Source organism: Mustela nigripes, chromosome 15 (genome assembly GCF_022355385.1).
Source record: "Mustela nigripes isolate SB6536 chromosome 15, MUSNIG.SB6536, whole genome shotgun sequence".
Classification (NCBI taxonomy): Eukaryota; Metazoa; Chordata; class Mammalia; order Carnivora; family Mustelidae; genus Mustela; species Mustela nigripes.
In genome coordinates this window covers 73,418,264-73,437,397 of record NC_081571.1, presented here as the reverse complement: position 1 = coordinate 73,437,397, position 19,134 = coordinate 73,418,264, and the positions used below count along the sequence as shown (strand labels likewise).

Sequence of the window (19,134 nt, the reverse complement as noted above, 5' to 3'; positions counted from 1 at the left end):
CCTATCATTTCTCTGACACAAAGTTTCTGCTGTTAGGTAAAATATATTTCTCCAGTATAAACAGATTGCTCTTCGTATTGACTAAACATCACATTACAAGTCGACGATTTTTTTCCCAGGCCATACATCACAGTGTAAAAGCACTAACCAGGGACCTTGGATTCTTCCCCCAGTCTTGCCATTTAATTTCCCCTAATGAAGTAACAAACCAAGTAACTTCCCTATATAAAAAGAAAAGGAAGTAAACTGTAATCTGTAAAGCACATAGTATTCTAAATATTATGGAAATTAGTCTACCATAACTTCCTCTCTGCTAAATCACTTTCATTACTCTTAACATGATCACCTCCTAATGGGACTAAGAATCAAATAAATGCATTAGTTAGAAATGGATTTCTATAATTAACATGGGTAAATTCATATTCTTAGGGGGAAAAAAAGGAAGGAGCCTAATCATAAAATAGTGTTTTGATACTAGAAGATCCCTTAGATGACCTTCTAGTCTAACTTGTCTGTTTTATATATAAAGGAACTAAAATCCAGTGAGGTTACGTAACTTGCTCAGTTGAAGAACCAGGAGTAGAAACCAAGTTCCTGTTATATCAACCACCAATTCTCAATAATAAAAAGCAAACACGTTCACAGAACATAAACATTCTCAGACCTACAGAAGATAAAGGCGTCAAGGTGGTACTGAGACGCAGTTTCTCCACAAAAAGAAAACTACTTGAAGTTTTTAGTTTGAATAGTCAAGTGAGCAAGATACTTTAGCAAATATCTTTTAAACAAATAATTATTTCTGAAACATGGGAAATAACTCTTATATTTGATACGGTTTAGTCTACTCTTATATACTTTATTATTTCATTATTTTTATTTTTAAAAGAATTTATTTTTAAATTCAGCCAGTATGGGGCTTGAACTCACAACCCTGAGATCCAGAGCTGCATGCACCACTGACTAAGCCAGCCAGGAGCCCCTTGGGTAATCTATTAAATGGCAAGTTCTCTGTAATGGCTTTTCTTGGTGAGAAGAACTTAATTTGGGAGCACAAAATCCAAAAAAAACTTTACTGACACAAGTGAAAATATATGTTATGGTTTTCACAGTAAAACTATAGATAATCTAAAGCACAATTTAAAAATAATTTTATTAAGCTATAATCAGATGCATTTTAATATGATGTGTGAAAATTCAAAATTCCACTTATTCTGGAGAGTTCTGATTCTGAAAAACAATATAACAAGCATATGAAAATACTAACAACTAAAAAATAATAGGTATTTAAGGACAGTTGTGTGATTGGAATGGGTGTCTGGAAGCACCTAATATACCTTGCTTTTAATGGTGTTATCTTTACTTTCAAAACATAATGGTCACATTTTCTGAATTTCACACAACAGTCTTGAGAATCTATCAGATGCTACATATAATTTCTATGCAGGACACTATAAACGAAATGAACAGGCCTATGGTTCAAAGACCTTACCTTACAGTCTTATGTGGCTACACTTGCAATCAAGGCTATCCAGTCAACATTACAGAATGTAAGGCAATGAGCACATAAAGTGAAACTAGTTCTCCCTCAAACAGCCAGGAAGATGGCATGGAAAGCCCAGGTAACAATTACAATGACAATGTAATAAATGCTAGGGATCTTAATAAATTTGCTGGAATGCACATAAAAGAGCAATTACTCCTCCCAAGGGCGACAGGGTGCAGATAGAAAACCAAGGAGGCATGCGAATACAAACACATAGCATGCTAAGAGAGCTGAATGACCGATGGAGTGACGTGAAACACTGGACTGGGGCCAGATTATGAGGGCTCTGATGGGAAAGAAGAAAACCAGTATGAGGGGTCGGGGCTGTCACCACTAGGATGTTTGCATGAAAGAGCTCACTTAATTCTTTCCACTGCCTGGGAAGGAGAGAGTACTGACTCTCAATTCACCTATCAGATAAACTGAGCTCAGCAAGGGAACTTGAGAGAAGTAACTTGCTCAAGATTTGACACAAGGAGTAAGTGGGAGAGCTGCGATGTGCACTCCGGCACATCTGACGGCAAAGCCTCTGCGTTCCCGCTATTCCAGACGTCTCCGCTGCCACCTTGAATGAGGCGGATTTGACTTTGAAGGAAGTGAGGATTTAAAAGATTTTAAAAGGAAGACTGGCACGGTTGAACTTGCATTTTGGAAGAATAACTTCTAACCATATTGTATGGGATGCTTTGAAGTGGACAGGAAGACTAGTTAGAGAAATACTGGAACAACCTTGGCAGGGAAAGATCGGAGTTTAGGGGCGCCTGGGGGGCTCAGTCGGGCAAGCGTCTGCCTTCGGCTCAAGCATGATATTGGGGTCCCGGGATTGAGCCTGGTGTTAGGCTCCCTGCTCAGCGGTGAGTCTGCTTTTCCCTCTCCCTTTGCCCTTCCCCCCATTTGTGCTCTAGCACGCGCTCGCTCTCTCTCCCAAATAAATAAATAAATAAACAAATAAACAAATAACATCTTAGAGTTTAGACTGACCTGACAGCCGGAGTAGAGAAGATGGGGTGAATGAACGATTTACACAGGACTTCGAACTACCAGGACCTGGTGTGGAGGATGAAGAAAGGATGAGCTAAGAGGAAGGAGGAGAAAAGAGGAAGACTGGATGACCAGGCGGATGGAAATGCCACTAATGGAGATGGGAGCCCAGCAAAGGAGGAGACCAGAAGAGATGAGAGCTCAGAACACGATCCATGTTCTCTGAGTCTTAGGAGTCACTAGGAGACGTGGCTCTAGCAAGATCAGGAGAGTAATATGGGCAGCAACTAGAGAGCTGGGAAGCAAAAGATGTTAACTGTCACTGAAGCCATGGGAGGACAAGGAAGCCCAGAGGGAGCCTGAGGAAGGCTGAGCTGCGCACAGTGAACAAGATTAAAAAGCACGAGGGGAGAGCAGTGTGCTGGGGCTCCAGGGAGAGGGTCAGTTCGTGAAATAATGGGAGCCCAAAGCATTTATGAGCCACTGAAAGGTCAAATAAAACAACTGAAAATAAGCCACTGGCTTTAAAAATTAGTTGGCTGCTGGTGACATTTATAAGACAAGTTTTAACAATAGTGAGGTAAAGAAAGAACTAAACAGAAATGAAGAATTGTAGAGAGTGCAAATAAATTTGGCATTGGTGGCAAAAGAAAAAGGGTAACAAAATATTGCAATTTATAAAGCACAATGACTAAAAGAGTTGTTTCCTCTCTTGAATTTCTGAAGCTCTGCTACCGTCTAATGAAAGACATATTTACAAAATGTGGAGTTTACTGAAATAAAGATTGATGTTCCAAGAAGTCTATGTTTGAGAAAGCTTCAGGACTCTAAAAAGCCATTGGTAATACTTTATGACTTGAAAAGGAAAGAGAAATATGTTCTCATTCAGGTGATGGCTGAATTAACATTCATACTGTCTTTCAATACACTTCCATATCGAAAACCAAATAGAATGAGCCTGGATGAGAAATGTTTGGGGAAAACTAATCATTCAGTAATGCTACTTCTCCTCTAAATTAACATGAGTCATTCCGGATGACTACACTATTTTCCACAACGGCAGAAGGGTCAACTTAAACTCCTCCATCTAATTAAAATCATAACCAGTGGAACTCAACAAAAACAGCATAACAATTATGACACAGAAATTTATCTGTCTCCATTCAGATATCATTCAGAATCACACATTTTTTAAAAAGCTAATGGTCAACCCTCAATTAATGAGTGCAACTATAATTAAGTAAATCCCACAAAGGCTACACCATAAATATGAACAACATAAGGGTGAAGGCTATTAGATCACTAACTATGTAAGTGACTCTGAATTAAGATACTTTCAGTCCCGAACAGTTCTCTAAAAACACATTGCTAAATTAAAATAAGGCAGGAGTTATTATACACAGAATTTTAAATATCTGATAACTGTATTTCATAGTATCTTATTTCTCAGAACTTAATTCCAAGACGCTTTAAGGTCATTTATATGTGCTAACTACTTTCAGATACTAGTTATTTCATAAGCTAATACATGTTTTGTTTTTAAAGATCAACACAATACGAAATCATACACACATACACATACACACACACACACACACAGGCTGGCTATTGCAAGCTGACTATAAAATACCAATTTAAAAAACATCATTCTTCAGAGGCTTAACTTCAGACAAATTGTTTCCAAATCTAATCTAAATTTTGTTAATTCATAAAACTAGAGACAAAATTTCATCATAAAAATACAAAACTAATTCTACCTTCTGGACCAAAAGAGGACATTCACTAAAAATTCTCTGAAATATTTCAAAGCTGAAAAAAGGAATAAGTATAATATGGATTCTGTTTCAAGAACATAATGAAAATGTGATTAAGTATACATTGGATTTTTTTTACCCCAAAAGTCAATTTTACTACATTTAGAGTTTAAAATATTCTTTAACTGACTTTCATGTACAAAAACTTAAATCAGATTTAACTCATTATTAAGCTAATCTTTGAGAGCTACTTACAATCCAGAAGGCAGATTTCCGGCTGCAGCAATACCAAAGAAATACCACACGGCCTCGACGAGAATGAAGTCAACCAAAACCGACAAAACCCAGGAACCCAGCAAAAAGGACTAAAAATAAAACAGGAAGAACATTACTGAAAGGAGTCTTCAAAAAATAAACTAACATTTATTTAATTAAAAGGAACTCAGGTACATTTTTTTAATTTGTTTTTATTAGTAGCACAGGGTTTTCAAAATAGGGGAGTAAAGCCATATTGGTCAAATGCATTAATATTTTCATAATTTCTAAGTATGGTAAAAACAAAAGACATTTATAGCATGATTTATTTTTAACAAGTAACACACAAATCATTAAGCACAATAAGCAATTAAAATTTTATTGAAGTAAAAATCCTAATAAAAATTTTTATTAGCCACTCACACCTGATATTTTCTATTATCATTATCATTTTATCATGCAAGTGGCTCAAACTGAAAATTTTTCTTTGGCTAATAAGCACGATTCAAATCAGTCAGAGGATCATGTAATTAGAAGATAGCTGTTAATAATAACACTAAGCTTAGCAAAATAAAACTATTTAAAAATAAGAAAACAAAATACTTTTTTCCATAACCTAAACAGCAAAAGGAAAACACATAAAAACTTACTGCAAATTTTCTGCTTCCATATCTTCTTTCAAATATCCTAAAATTATAAATAAGCAGACTACTGCAGAAAGTATCTTTCAAATCAAGGCAAATTATTCTTCCACATATCAACCTCCAAATCTAAATGGGGATTTAAAAAAGAATAATGAGTAGGATTTGTTCAGGTTTGTGCCTTAGCAAATTTATTACATTACGTCATACTGCTTAATTTTAATACCCTAATTTGATAAATTAATGACATGCACATGAAAGGAAAACTCCCCCATGTAGGCAGGTCCCACCTTACAGCACAGGTGCCCGTAAAGCAGCACATTAGAAGGGGACCCCACCTATGTGGCCAGCTAAACCAAATCAATCCCCCAAATCAGACAGGTACCAACTTGAGGCCAAAGGACCTTCTGTTCCCTCACAGCAGTGGTTCTCAGGGCTGGCTGCAGACTAGAATCCCCTGGGGTTTTTTTTGTTTTTAAGTACACCAGTGTTTAGGCCTACCACGAGATTTTTCAACCTGACTGGTCTAGGGTGAGGTCTTGGCATCAGCGCGTGCGCGCGTGCGTGCGTGCGTGCGTGTGTTTAGTTTATTAAGGTGATTCTAATGTGCAGCCAGGGTCCAGAAATGCATTATAGCAACTGAAATGAGAGGGAAGCAATATTCTATTCTGACAGAAAGCAGTAATTTGGATAAATAACTGAAAGCCTTTCAGAGGAACTTGATAAAGCCAATATGAGCAAAGGCATTAATTACTTCACCATGAAGGAAAGACGTCAGTGTTCCAGAAGTAGAATATTTTGCTTGAAAAGGCTAATCGAATATTTAGCAAAGGAAAGGTAGCAGGTTATATACCACAGTTTGCACTAACACCCTGTGATATTGTACCTTATAATAAGAAATCAGATTTGGTTTTCGCTCATTTCTGGTACAGAGCTCTTAAAATCCTTTGAATTCCCTAACTGATGAAAGCGAGGAAGGTGTCTTTTGTGTGTGTCAATGTGTGACTTTTAGATGCACCAAAGAGCGGGGGCTGGTTGCCAGGGGAACCAACCTTGGGATTAGAGGGTTGGAACTTTCAGCCCCACCCTCTGACCTACCTAAGAGGGAACAGGGAAGGGCTCGAGGTAGGATCAGCTGCCAATGGCCAATGATTTCATGAAACCTCCATTAACATCCAGAAGGCCAGGGTTCAGGGAGCTCCCAGACTGGTGAGCCCAAGGCACCTCAGAGAGACCATGGAAGCTCTGTGTCCTCCTCTTCCATCTGGACATTGATCTGTGTTCTTTATCCCACCCTTTGACGATAAACAGGTAATCCAGCAGTAAAATGTTTCTCTGAGTTCTGAAAGTCACCCTAACAAATTCATCAAACCTGAGGGGGTCATGGGAAGCTCTGATTTAAAACCAATCAGTCCTAAGTACCAGGAACAACCTGGACCTGCAACTGGCATCTCATATCCGAGGGGGAGAGCATGGTAATCTCTAATCTGCTGCTAGCAGGTCAGAGGCACAGGTAGTGACCTTGGCTTTGCAACTAGCATGGGGGCAGGGCGGGCAGCCTTGTGGGACTGAAGCCTTCACCTGGGGGATCTGATGCTGCCGCCAGGTGGACGGAGTCAGGACTTAGTTGAACTGTAGAGCGCCCAGCTGGTCCCCAGGAATTGCCTGGTGGTGTGGGGACAGCCCCATGCTAGAGCTGGTGCCAAACATCCCTTTAAGCTCCACTCACAGCCAAGACCCAGCACCTTCAAAGAGATTAGCCCATAATCTCAAAAGCCACAGAGTTCTGCTCTTCCCAGAAATAAAAACCCAAGGGAAATTTCCTACTTGATATAACCGCCACTACAAAGTAACTCATGGAGTCACAGTCTGTTAGCGCTGGAAGAGCTTAGATCATCTAATCAATACTCAAGATTGGGAATATAAAGTTTAGAAATGCTAAGCACAAAATTGCTTTTAAAAACGTTAAGAATGCACACTAATCATAATTAAAACAGATTTAACACTGCTTTTCTTTTGAAGCTGTAAACTGCATTTCTGTGAGTAAGAAGTGAATGTGAGATGTGCCTACCAGTAAAAGGAAACACTGCAACTGCTTCATTACAACCGGCATTCCTGCAAATATTAATAAATACAACTAGAAAATTCACTTGCTGATGGAGTCTTAAAAAATAAATAGTATTTCTTAGAAATTTAGAGGCTTTGAGGGACGAAGAGCAGGAAGGAAAGAAGAACAGCAGAAAAGAAAAACTAGCCCACCAAGAAAGATTCTGCCTTTCTCCTCACAAAGGCCCATTAGCAGAGCTCACCTGGAAGTCGTCCTTGACAGCTTGGAGGTCATACACGAAGAACCTCTGGCAGTGCGGCAGGAGGAGGGCTAGCAAAAGGGACAGGGCACTGGGCACCAGCAGAAGACCCTTAGACAGAGGTGCCTTATCTAGAGGGAAAAAGAAAACATCTTTCAGAATGACTGATTCTAAGATTTAAAAAACCACTTGGGTGAAAAGCAAGAGAATTCACTTCCTTTGGATTAGAATGAAGACAACGTTCACAAACTCCAGAATTGAATTCGTATTAGTGTCTATCTCCAAAACCTCCACCTGCAGAGGGAAGTGATCAAAGAGCACTGGAAAACAAGTGGAACTTGCTGGCAGGGGTTCACGGTCATTTGGCTCTCATGAGACCAACCCAAGTTTATAGCCAGGAACTTTCACAGAATACTTTTCAGAAATGGTCACCAAAGTTGAAGAAATAGAGGACTAGGTTTCCTACCAAAATGAGTTCATTCCTGAGCACGCATGAGATGCACACACATTAACATTTTTTCCAAAAAATTAAAAAAGCAGTTAGAAGTGCCAACTATGCTGCCTGCAGTGGCATGCCGAGATTTTGTGCGAGGGTCACCGCCGGGGTCCTAGTAGGCTTTCCACTGGAGAACCTTGTCTAAGTCTCACGCAGCCTCCAAGCTCCAGCTCAGTTTCCACTTCCCTCCATCAGTCTCAGTGAAGCATTTTAGCCCCATGGGCTTTGCCCCCACTCTGCACCCTTGTTTCCAGGTACCATTTGAATAGTCAGGGTTTCACACTTCTTTTGTCTTCCTGATCACGCTGAAAATGCCCGAGAGATCACCTCCCTTCTGTTCTCTACAGCGGCCACAGAGCCAGGGCAGATCCCCACACCTATGAAATGTTCAGATCATCAACAGGTAAGACCACAGGAAAGAATCACCAATGGCACCATTCTCAGATCGTGTGAAGTACACTTTAACTGTATTCACAAGAAATTCCCTGGGAGTGAATTCACTAGTTACAGTTGGTAATGTGGTTATTGCACCCGTTTTAAGTATATAAAAATAGACCAACTGTTTCCTCTCTGGTGAGGTCTTGCAAACATCTACATGGAACCACTAGTAAGGTAGCTGCATACCATCTTCCTGACTCAGATGCAACCAAGGCTCCAGGGAATCTAAAAACTAAGAGGGCTCCTCGTGGCCTAGCCCCTCAGAAGTACAGGAGAGCACCGGGGCTGTGAGCTTGACCAACCTAAATTCTATCCTGACGCTTCTGTTCTGCTCACCTGTAAAACGAAGGGAAGAGAGGCTACCTCAAAAGTGTAGGAGAAGCTAAAGAAGAAAAGAATGCCAACAGAGGAGTCGGCTCCTACCACCGCTCCCACCAGCCAGGAGGAAGGGCTTCCTCGGGACAGGCGAGCTCTGGGATCTTTCCAACAGGGTGGAAGCTGGAGCAGCGGTGATGCAGCTGCGCCCTGAAGGGGCAGCGAGGACCCCATTTCCTTCTTCAACCTGGGCTTCCACCTCATCTTGTGAAATGGGCCCCGACGTTCATTCCTGCCTCTGCCCTGCCAGCCTGGGGCAAATGGATGTTCTTGGAAGAAGTCACAGAGCTGAGCTGCTAGATCTCCTGCAGGTTCATGGTCTCAAATCTCAGCGGACGCTCCCCACCGACCAGTAATTCCACTGCTTTTCTCCCACTTCTCATTTCACACCATCTCGCCCTCTCCCTCCACCCACCCTGCTCCACACTCCCAGCCTGGCTTACGCGTCGCCAAGCGAAGAAGCGAATGCTTGGCTGGCGTCATTCCCCATCATTCCTGAACATGAATAAGCACTTCTGATCGACCACACATTATCCCATGCCCCTGGGGTACAGCATTAATGATGGACAAAGCCCCCCTCCTTTGTGGTCTAGAAAGGAGAGAAAAGAAAATACACAAGACTAGGTTAAATATGTTTATGTCAGAGGGAAATAAATGCTAGAAAAAAATTAAGCAGGATTGGGGCACCTGGGTGGCTCAGTGGGTTAAAGCCTCTGCCTTCGGCTCAGGTCATGATCTCAGGGTCCTGGGATCGAGCCCCACATGGGGCTCTCTGCTTGACAGGGAAGCCTGCTTCCTCCTATCTCTCTCTGCCTGTCTCTGCTTACTTGTAATCTCTGTCAAATAAATAAACAAAATCTTAAAAAAAAAAAAATTAAGCAGGATAAAAAGCGTGGCTGTACTAGCCACCAGGGAGTCCCTGTTCTCTTTCCAGACCCATGATAAGATCGCTGAGCCACTCATACCGCCCCTAGCTGACGTTCGGTATGACAACATGACTTGCTTTGGCCAAGTCAGTGTGACAGATGTCACTTCCAGGGAGATAGCTGAAAAGCAGTGGATAGCGTTTCCCTCTGTGGATGCTCACGGAGGGAGCTGGGCGAGCGGATCCCAGGTTGAAGAAGATGTGGAGTAGACCGCCTAGGGGACTGGAAACAGAGGGCTCCCCTCAGTGAGAAACAGATCTTGTGGTTTTAGGCCCGCAATACTTTGCAGCTGTTTGCTACTGCAACATAACCTAACCCACCCTGACTTACGGGAAAACCCAGTGCTGGTGGGAAAGAAGGGTACTATTTTATACAGGGTGACTGGAAGGCCCTTCTGATATGTAAGACTTGCGAAGGGACCTGAGAAATAGGCCCTGCAGACCGCTGGGAACTGTCCTTCCGGCAGAAGAAGGAGCGAGCACAAATGCTCTGAGACAGGAAGGTGCTCGATATGATCAGGAAGCAGCCGGACTGCCAGAGGCAGGGAGGAGCAAAAGCAGAAGGAGGCGGAGAGGTGGGACAGAAGGTCAGAGAAGACGGGGCGCGGACGGAGCAGAGCCCTGTAGGCAAACACGGACATTACCCTTCCCTATAAAAGTGACAGGATGCTCTGGGGGGATCTAAGGACAGGAATAACACGATCAGACATGTTTTCAAGAACCACTTCACCTGCTACATGGAGACGAGATTACGGGAAGGCACATATAGAAGAAAGGGGACCCATTAGGAGGCTATCATGATAACCCAGGCAAGGGATGAAGATGGCCTGGCCCGCGGCGGTTTAGGTGGGGCTGGTCAGAGTGGTCAGAATTGGGATGCGCTCTGGAGGCACTGCAGGCAGGATCTGCTGGCTGACAGGTTGTAAAGTATGGGCAAAGGGAAAAGTCAAAAATGACTCCAAAGTTTTTGTTCTGAGCAAAACTGGAAACACTGCTGCCAGTTACTAAGATGGAAAATCCATCACCCTTGCCCTTCCCATGCATACAAGATCCGGGCCCATCTTGCAAAATACTCCCAACCCCCATCCCTATCCCCACTGTTAGGGCTCTACCCTCTCGCAGACTGCTAGCAGCCCACACTGAGGTACAGAGTTTGCACCAGAACGTGAACCAGCACACTGCATCTTTCAGGGAGGAAGTCCTGCTCTGAAAAAGAAAAAAAGAATCAACCAAACTGAACATGTGCTTTGCTCAAATGTCACCTTATTTGTGACCACCCCATGTAACTAACTTTGGATTACCTTTTTTCATAGCACTTATCAGTTGACTTATTAAATTCAACTCATCAAATCTATGATTCGAAATGACTGTAAGACACACCATTATTTTAGGTGTCACTAAAAAAGAAACACTGCCTTATAAAATCCCAGATGTTATTAATTATAAAGGACACCCAATTTTAGAAACACTAAAACATGAAAAATGCAATTCAGAATCAAGAAATGTGTTTCTTCGTGGATCGCTTCTTGAAGGCAGCAACTCTGTCTGGGACACTCACAGCCACAGAGTCTCCCATGCTGAGAACAGAATCAAGCCCATTATGGCACTCAGTAAGTGTGTAATGGAAGGCGACTGAGGTATGAACACTAGTGGAAGCCACCCCAGTGTCCACCCATGGATGGCCTGATAAACAAAATGTGGAATACACACATAGTGGAATAGTATTCCGTCTTAAAAAGGAAGGAAACTCTGGCACATGCTACACTATGGATTGTATTTCAGATACACTTTTCAGACATTATCCTGAGTGAAACAAGCCAGACACAAAAAGATAAATACCATATGACTCCACTACATGAAGTACCTAAGTAGTCACACTCATAGAGCCCGAAGTAGAATGGTGGTGGCCAGGGATGGGGGAGGAAGGAAGAGGGAGCTGTTCAGTGGGTACAGGGTTTCAGTTTTGCAAGATGAAAAGAGTTCTAGAGATGCACAACAGTATGAATGTACTTAATGCCACAGATCTGTACACTTAAGAATGGTTGAAATGTCGATTTTAGGTTATGTATATTTTACCACAATTAAAAATCAAGACTAAAAAGAAATAAGATAATTACTGAATGAATAACTGATCCTATTTATACAACCATTTTAATTCCATCCAGGCCTCAACAAACCCCTAAAAATACAGATCTGGTAACTTAAATCGGATAACTCTACCATGAAGTCCTCTTTTTTTTTTTTTTAAGTCCTCTTCTTAAGATGAGCAAAAATCAGACCTCCAAAGTCTATGCAGAAAGTGACAAAATACAAATGTCCAAGAAGTCCCACACCACAGGCTAAGTACACAGCATTACTATGGACAGCAAGACTTACTGATCAACTCATGATCTCTAAATGAGATAAAAAAAAAACAAAGAAACTTAAACAATTACAATTATTAAATTCTCATTAATAATATATATACTTATGTGTATAGAGATAAAGTAGCTACAAATTTTTTGAAATGCACCAAAAAGTAAGATATATTGGGACCCTTGGCTGGCTCAGTGGGTTGAACATCCAACTCTTGATCTCAGCTCAGGTCTTGATATCAGGGTCATGAGTTAATAAGGCCCTGTGTCGGCCTCCACACTGGGCGTGGAGCCTACTTAAAAAACAGAAAAAAGAATTGATGAAATAAATAGAGGGATGGCTATGTGATTCAAAAAATATAAGAAAATGTTAACTGTAGAATCTCAGTTGTAGGTATATGATATTCACTGTACCATTCTTTCAACTTTAAGCATGTTTGAAAATGTTCATAATAAAACAGGGGGTGGGGGCACACAGTGAATCACAGTATTTGAAAGCTGAGAAAGAACTTCAAAATACACAAAGCAAAAACTGACAGAACTAAAAAGAGAAACCAATAAATCCACAAATACAGTTGGATACTTCAGCACTTCTGTCAGTTATCAATAATGTAAGCAGACATAAAATCAGTGTTATGGACTGAACTATGTTCCCCCCAAATTCATGCACCCAACCCTCAATGTGACTATATGTGGAAATGGAGGCTTTAAACAGGTAAAGCTAAGTGAAGTCATAAAGGTAGGGACCTAACCTAACCTGTCCATATAAGAAGAAGAGACACCAGTGATGCACATAGAAAAGACCACATGAACACATGGAGACAGCCACCCACATGCCAAGGAAGGAGGCCTCAGGAAAAACTTAACAACACCTTGATTTTGGACTTCTAGTCTTCTGACCTGTGAGAATATAAATCTCTGTTGTTTAAGCCAGGCAGTCTGTGATATGCTGTTATGGAAATCAATGAAAATACGTAAGACTTAAAAAAAAACATCCATCACTTTGATGTGATGGACTTTCATAGAACATTCCACCCAAAATCAGCAAATTTCATTTTTTTTCAAGTGTACATAGAACATTCCCCAAGAAAGATCATATTTTGGGGCATAAAATGCATCTCAATAAATATAAAGAAATTAAAATCATACAAAGTATGTTCCCTGACTATACAAGAATTAAACTAGAAAACAGAAAGATGGATGAAAAATACCCCCAAATTTTGAAAATTAAACAACACACTTTTTTCTTAAGATTGTATTTATTTATTTGAAAGATAGAGAAAAAGAGAGAGAAAAAAAAAATGAGTGCGGGGAGGGGCAGAGGGAGAAGTAGACTCCCTGCTGAGCACAGGGCCCAACACAGGGTTGGATTCCAGGGCCCTTAGATCATGAGACCTGGGCGGAAGTCAGATGCTTAACCAACTGAACCACCCAGGCGTCCCTAAATAACACAGTTCTAAAATAATATTTAGGTCAAACAGGGAGTGACAAGGGAAATTACGATATGTGTTAAAGACAATGAAAAGTGAAAGTACAACTAAGTAAAATTTGTGGCCTAAAAATAAAGCAGTGCTTAGAGGAAAATTTATAGCATTAAATGCTTTATAGGAAAGGAAGGGTCTCAAATGATGATGTAGGCAACAAGCTCTTTTAAAAAATAGAAAAGGAATTAAACCCTAAGCAAGCAGATCAAAATAAATAACATATGGCCAAAAAACAATGAAAAATAAAAATCAAAATATAATAGAAAAAAAACAATAAAACTGAAAGCTGATTCTTTGAGAAGATCAATGAAATTGATACACCTCTAGGAGGACTGATCAGAAAAGAAAACATAAGTACCAATATCAGGAATAAAGGAGGGGATATCAGAATAGATCCCACAGACATCATAGGATAAGAAGGGGTTGCACAACATTGTACAATGTACTTCATGCCAGAGGACTGTACACTTAAAAGTGGTTAAAATGGTAAATTTTATGTATGCACTTTTTAATCACAAATAATTTTTGAAAGGATAAGGGAATATTAAAAATAACATTTAATCCCTTAATTTGACAACTTAGGCAAAACAAATTCCTTGAAAGATACAATCTACCAAAGCTCACTCAAAAGGAAATGGATATCTTGAATAGTCCTACAGAAATGAAGAAACTGAATTTCTCAGTTAAAAGTCTTCCAACAAAGAAAACTCTAGGTTTGGGGATTCAGTGAAGCCATCAGGCTTCACTGAAGAATTCTACCAACTATTTAAAGGGTAAAGAGTACCAATCCCACAAAAACGCTTCCAACACAAAGAAGAGAACACTTCTAATTCATTTTATGAAGCCAACGTTACACTGATACCAAAACCAGACAAAGGCATTAAAATAACAGACCAATATTTCTTAGGAACAGGAATGCAAAATTCTTTAAAAAAAAAAAAAAAAGTTAGCAAACCGAATCCAGCTACACAGAGAAAGGATAAAACATCACAACCAAGTGAAGTTTATACCAGGAATGCAAAGCAAATCAATGTACTTCATCATATCAATAAAGAAAAATATACCACATAACTCTACTCACACTCTGTACAATTATCTGCTTATTCTACAAAGCAATTTTTGTCAACTTATAAGGCAAAATTGGCCACTTACTGCTGTGCAGTTAATGACAGGCTACCTCCTCGATCAAATCTTACTACTAATCCTATCCAACATGTACTGAGCACTTACCAAGTGCAAGGTATTATATATAGTATTTTATGCATACTACCTTGCCCCAGACACTCACACCAGGACCTTAACACCTGTTACTCCCTCTACCCCAAATGTTCTTCCCAAGTCCAGCTGATCCTCATCATTCTGTCCCCATTTCAAACAGCATCTCCTCAGACTAGCTTTCTCTCATGACATTAGTGCTCTGGAGCACATCATGCTGTTTTATTTACTTTATAGCATTTTTTCACTATTTGAAATTCTTGTTTGCTTATTTGTCTGTCTCCTTTACCAGAATATGAACTCTATGAAGGCAGGGTTCTTGTTCATCTTGCTCAATCCCCAAACCCAGAATAGCACCTGGCACATCATAGTGTTTCAGCGTATTTGGTGAACGAATGATGTGAGGTAGAACCTACCCTCTCCAAACTCAAACACGAGAAAACTGTGACTCAAAGAGAAGCTACCCGTCTGTGTTTACAAAATGTCTTAGCCTGGGTTCCAGGGAAAGTGAAGGGAGAGACAAAGGTTTATAGGCAGACAGTTCACTTGGAATGTGATCGCAGGGAGTAGGAATGAAGGACACGGGTAGTCAAACAGGGAGGGAGAGTGAGTGTAAGGACGCATCATTGAGTTGGCCACCACTACGAGTGACAGATGTTCCTGACAAGTGCTTGCTCCCTCAGGATTTTCCAAGAAGCCTTATGAATGCATCTCAGTACCATCATCCAGAGAAGAAACAGAAAAGCATTTTTATCCATCATCCCTCAACAGTCTAGCACGGCCCAAGAAAAGAAACTCCATGGGAGGACCAGGCAAACAAGCAAACCAAACCAGTCTGGCTAACCCAGCAAGACTGTAGAAACATACGGGCTCGGGGGGAGGCTGCGTGCCCTGAAATGCTGTGCAAGGTAGGACATCTGCTGTACTGGCGAGGGAGAGGCAGAGCCAGGTCCACACCTGGACAAAACTGCTTCACACTGCACCCCGCAGAGCTCCAGGGCTACAGGGGATTTTCACCTGGATGGGAGGTTTTAAGGGGAAGACATATAGAGTCACACACATCAGTAATAGAAATTAAAGTGGTGCCCTGTGTAACTAAAGCAAATGCCACTGAGAATGGAGATAAAAAGACTGCAGGTGGGGGAGGGTACGACACAGAGCAATGGGTACTTACTCATGCTGAACTGAATGCTGAACTGATCAAAAGTTTTAAAATATATATAAACCCTCTAATCTAAAAAAGTTTATGTTTACTTAAGAATTCAGCCCAAACTTTATCATGGATGTGTACAAAGGTTTTGCTACAAAGATGCTCATCACAGCAATGTTTATAACAGTAAAAAGACCAGAAACAACATGATTGTCCACTAGGAAAATGGGTAAATTATGTTCTATCCATAAAATGTAATAATATTCAATGTTAAGTAGCAGAAAACTATTTCACGCCTTGGAAAACTGTTCCTAAATAGCAAGTGCGAAATATCTCTAGCAATATTATCATACAATATTTTTTAAAAATAGTACGTAAATAGCACATGGGTTTTTAAAAGAATCTATCAAAATATTACCAGTGGTAATCTGAATGAGCTCTTCATAGGAGATTCAAATTTTTTAAAATAAAAATCTATTTTAAGACTTAGAAAAAATGATTTTTGTTTAGCTACTAATTGAGTAAAAAGTTTCATTAAATCCCCACACGCTGAGATAAGGCAAGTCATTAGCAATCTTCTGACTTCTCTGTGAGTAGAGCCAGGAAGTGGTTCATGTATGAAGCACCCAGTGATCAAATGAAAGTTAAAAAAAAAAAAAAAAAAAGTCACTTCTCTGCAACAGATCCTATTACGTCTGAAAACAGAGATGCTACAAATTTTGAGAATAACAGACAATATATTAATCTAAAAGTAAAGAAGCAAAACACCTGTGGCCAAGGTAAAACAACAAAGGTTAAGGTATTTCTTTTAGGTCATTCACCTCTGGTATGACCAAAGTACACAGGTATCTCCTTGTGGCAATGAACAGCATTCAGGCTTTGGTGACCATGTATTATCCTAAAATAATTATTACAGTATATATGGATTACTTAGGCCAGGGGCTGTGTTTTAAAAAGCACTTTCTGCATTAATACCACGTCAGTGACTGCTTACTGTAACCATGAGGCAGCAATTACTTCTCTTTACACTCTAGGTGAAAAATGGGCTAAGAAAGGTTAAATAAGTTGCTCACGGTGACAGCAAGTTAGTTGAGGGGTTCAGATTTAAACCTAGTTCTACATGGACTCGAAAGGGCGGGGAAGGGTTTTCTAATATAGAATAAGGAAATATGGTATCTTGACAGCATGGTCCATGGTCCAAAGAGATTTTCATGATTACTATTTTTAGTACTTCACATATTATCTTTTTGGATCCTCAAAAAGTTAAACACAGAATTACCATATAAGCCAGCAAATCTACTCCTCGTTATATACCCAAGAGAACTGAAAACAAATGTTCAAGCAAAAATCTAAGTATGGAGGCGCCTGGGGTGGCTCAGTAGGTTAAAGCCTCTGCCTTCGGCTCGGGTCATGATCCCAGGGTCCTGGGATTGAGACCCGCATGGGGCTCTCTGCTCAGTGGGGAGCCTGCTTCCCCCACCACTTTCTCTCTGCCTGCCTCTCTGCCTACTTGTGATCTCTGTCTGTCAAATAAATAATTAAAATCTTCAAAAATAAAATCTAAATATGCACAGAGCACGGTCGTAATAGCCAAAGACTGGAAACAACCCCCAAATGTTCATCAACAGATGAATGGATAAACAAAATCTTGGTCTATCCTTCCAGGAGAATATTAGTCAGCAAAGGCATGAAGCACTGATATGTGCTACAGTACGGATGGACCCTGAGGACATCATGCTAAGCGAAAGAAGGCAGCCATAAAAGCAACATGAGGCACGATTCCATTTACAAATAATGCTCAGCACTGAAACATCCACAGAGACAGAAAGCCCATTAGCGGTTGTCAGAGGAAGGGAAAGGGAATGGAGAGTGATCGCTTAAAGTGGGCACTGGGTTTCTTTTGGGTCAGAACAATAAAAATTGTTCTGTAATTAGACAGTGAATGGTAATGACTGCACAGCAACATGAAGGCACCAGACGTCAGTAACTGAACACTATGAAATGGTGAATTTTGTATCATGTGAACCTGACCTGAATAAAAAAAAGCATCTTTTCCGCACTGAAGACATTAACCACAGGTCTTGCAAAGCTTAGCCATGTGGGCTGTTACAGAAGCATCACAGCTGAAGAGAGCAGGGGTGGGACTGGGGGGAGAGAAAGGCAGCAGCCCGGCCACTGTGCCGTCCCACAAGTCAGTCATGTAAAAATACACGCGTCAAAAACCCCACTGTGGTTCACACCGCAGAGCGGAGAGGCCACCATAGCCTATCATACCGGTTTTCCTACTTCTGACCACTTGACTATTTGGTAAACTTCTCAGGGTTCCACAAGAATGGTGTCTCATGAAGTGACTTATAAGTTTTTCATCAAAAAGAGGCTAGAGCAAAAGTAAGCACGGAAGACCAGGAAAAGCACAATAACCCGTGCACGGCAACGGCCGCCTTCTGCTTTCATCATCGTTGATCCTTTGGACCTACAAGCCTCCTGGAAGAAAACTCAGCAAAATTTATGCTCAGTGTCCAAGTTAGGGAGGAACAAGTGCCTTCAGGTGACATCTCAACAAAGACTTCCATAAAACTGCCTGGGAATCAAAAGATTCCAACTTTATTTCTGTCACATTCATTTCCTTATAATGTTCAAAAGTGAAACGCTGTAAGCCATCCGCATTCACCCTCCTGTACAGAGGAGAATTCAAGGAACTGGGCACGTGTCGCACTGACTGCTCCTCACAGAGGTCACCCAACAGCCGGGCAGACTGCCTGGCTCACGAGGACAACCCAGAAGCACTCATTACTGGACCAGGGCTCGTAAAATTCACCGGGAAATGAAAAGGAGAAAAGATGAAGAATTTCCAGAAAATGACAACAAAAACACAAGTAGGAGAACTTCCCCTCTAGATACAAAAACGTATTCTATATCTAAAATATTTAGACAGCAAGAGTTGGGGGCGGGAGGGGGGGAGAGCAATAAAATTAAAAAACAAGTTCTAAAACACAGCCTAACACAAAGGCCTACGTGCTAGGGGAAAGCGTGCCAAATCTGCAGGTCACCAACGATGGCATCAGTCACCTAAGCTTTTACTTCGGCCCAGCCCCTATGCTCGACACTCCTCAGGTTTATCCTTCTTAGGAAGACTTTATACAAACATTAAGCTTTTCAAAAACAACAACAATAACAACATTAAGCCTTTCAATAAGCATAAAATGTGGTAATTGTT

General features: G+C 40.8%; 1 protein-coding gene across 2 annotated transcripts in view; it reads right to left on the bottom strand.

The window, feature by feature from the left end:
* The window catches only part of UBAC2 (UBA domain containing 2), a 172,611-nt gene that overhangs the window by 135,549 nt on the left and 17,928 nt on the right, over positions 1-19,134 (bottom strand). For both annotated transcript variants that reach the window (XM_059378139.1, XM_059378138.1), the window contains exons 2-4: positions 7,484-7,611; positions 5,184-5,303; positions 4,534-4,643 (exon numbers count right to left, since the gene is read on the bottom strand). In XM_059378139.1, coding sequence (XP_059234122.1) covers positions 4,534-4,643; positions 5,184-5,303; positions 7,484-7,611 — 358 coding nt within the window. The remainder of the gene's footprint in view (positions 1-4,533; positions 4,644-5,183; positions 5,304-7,483; positions 7,612-19,134) is intronic.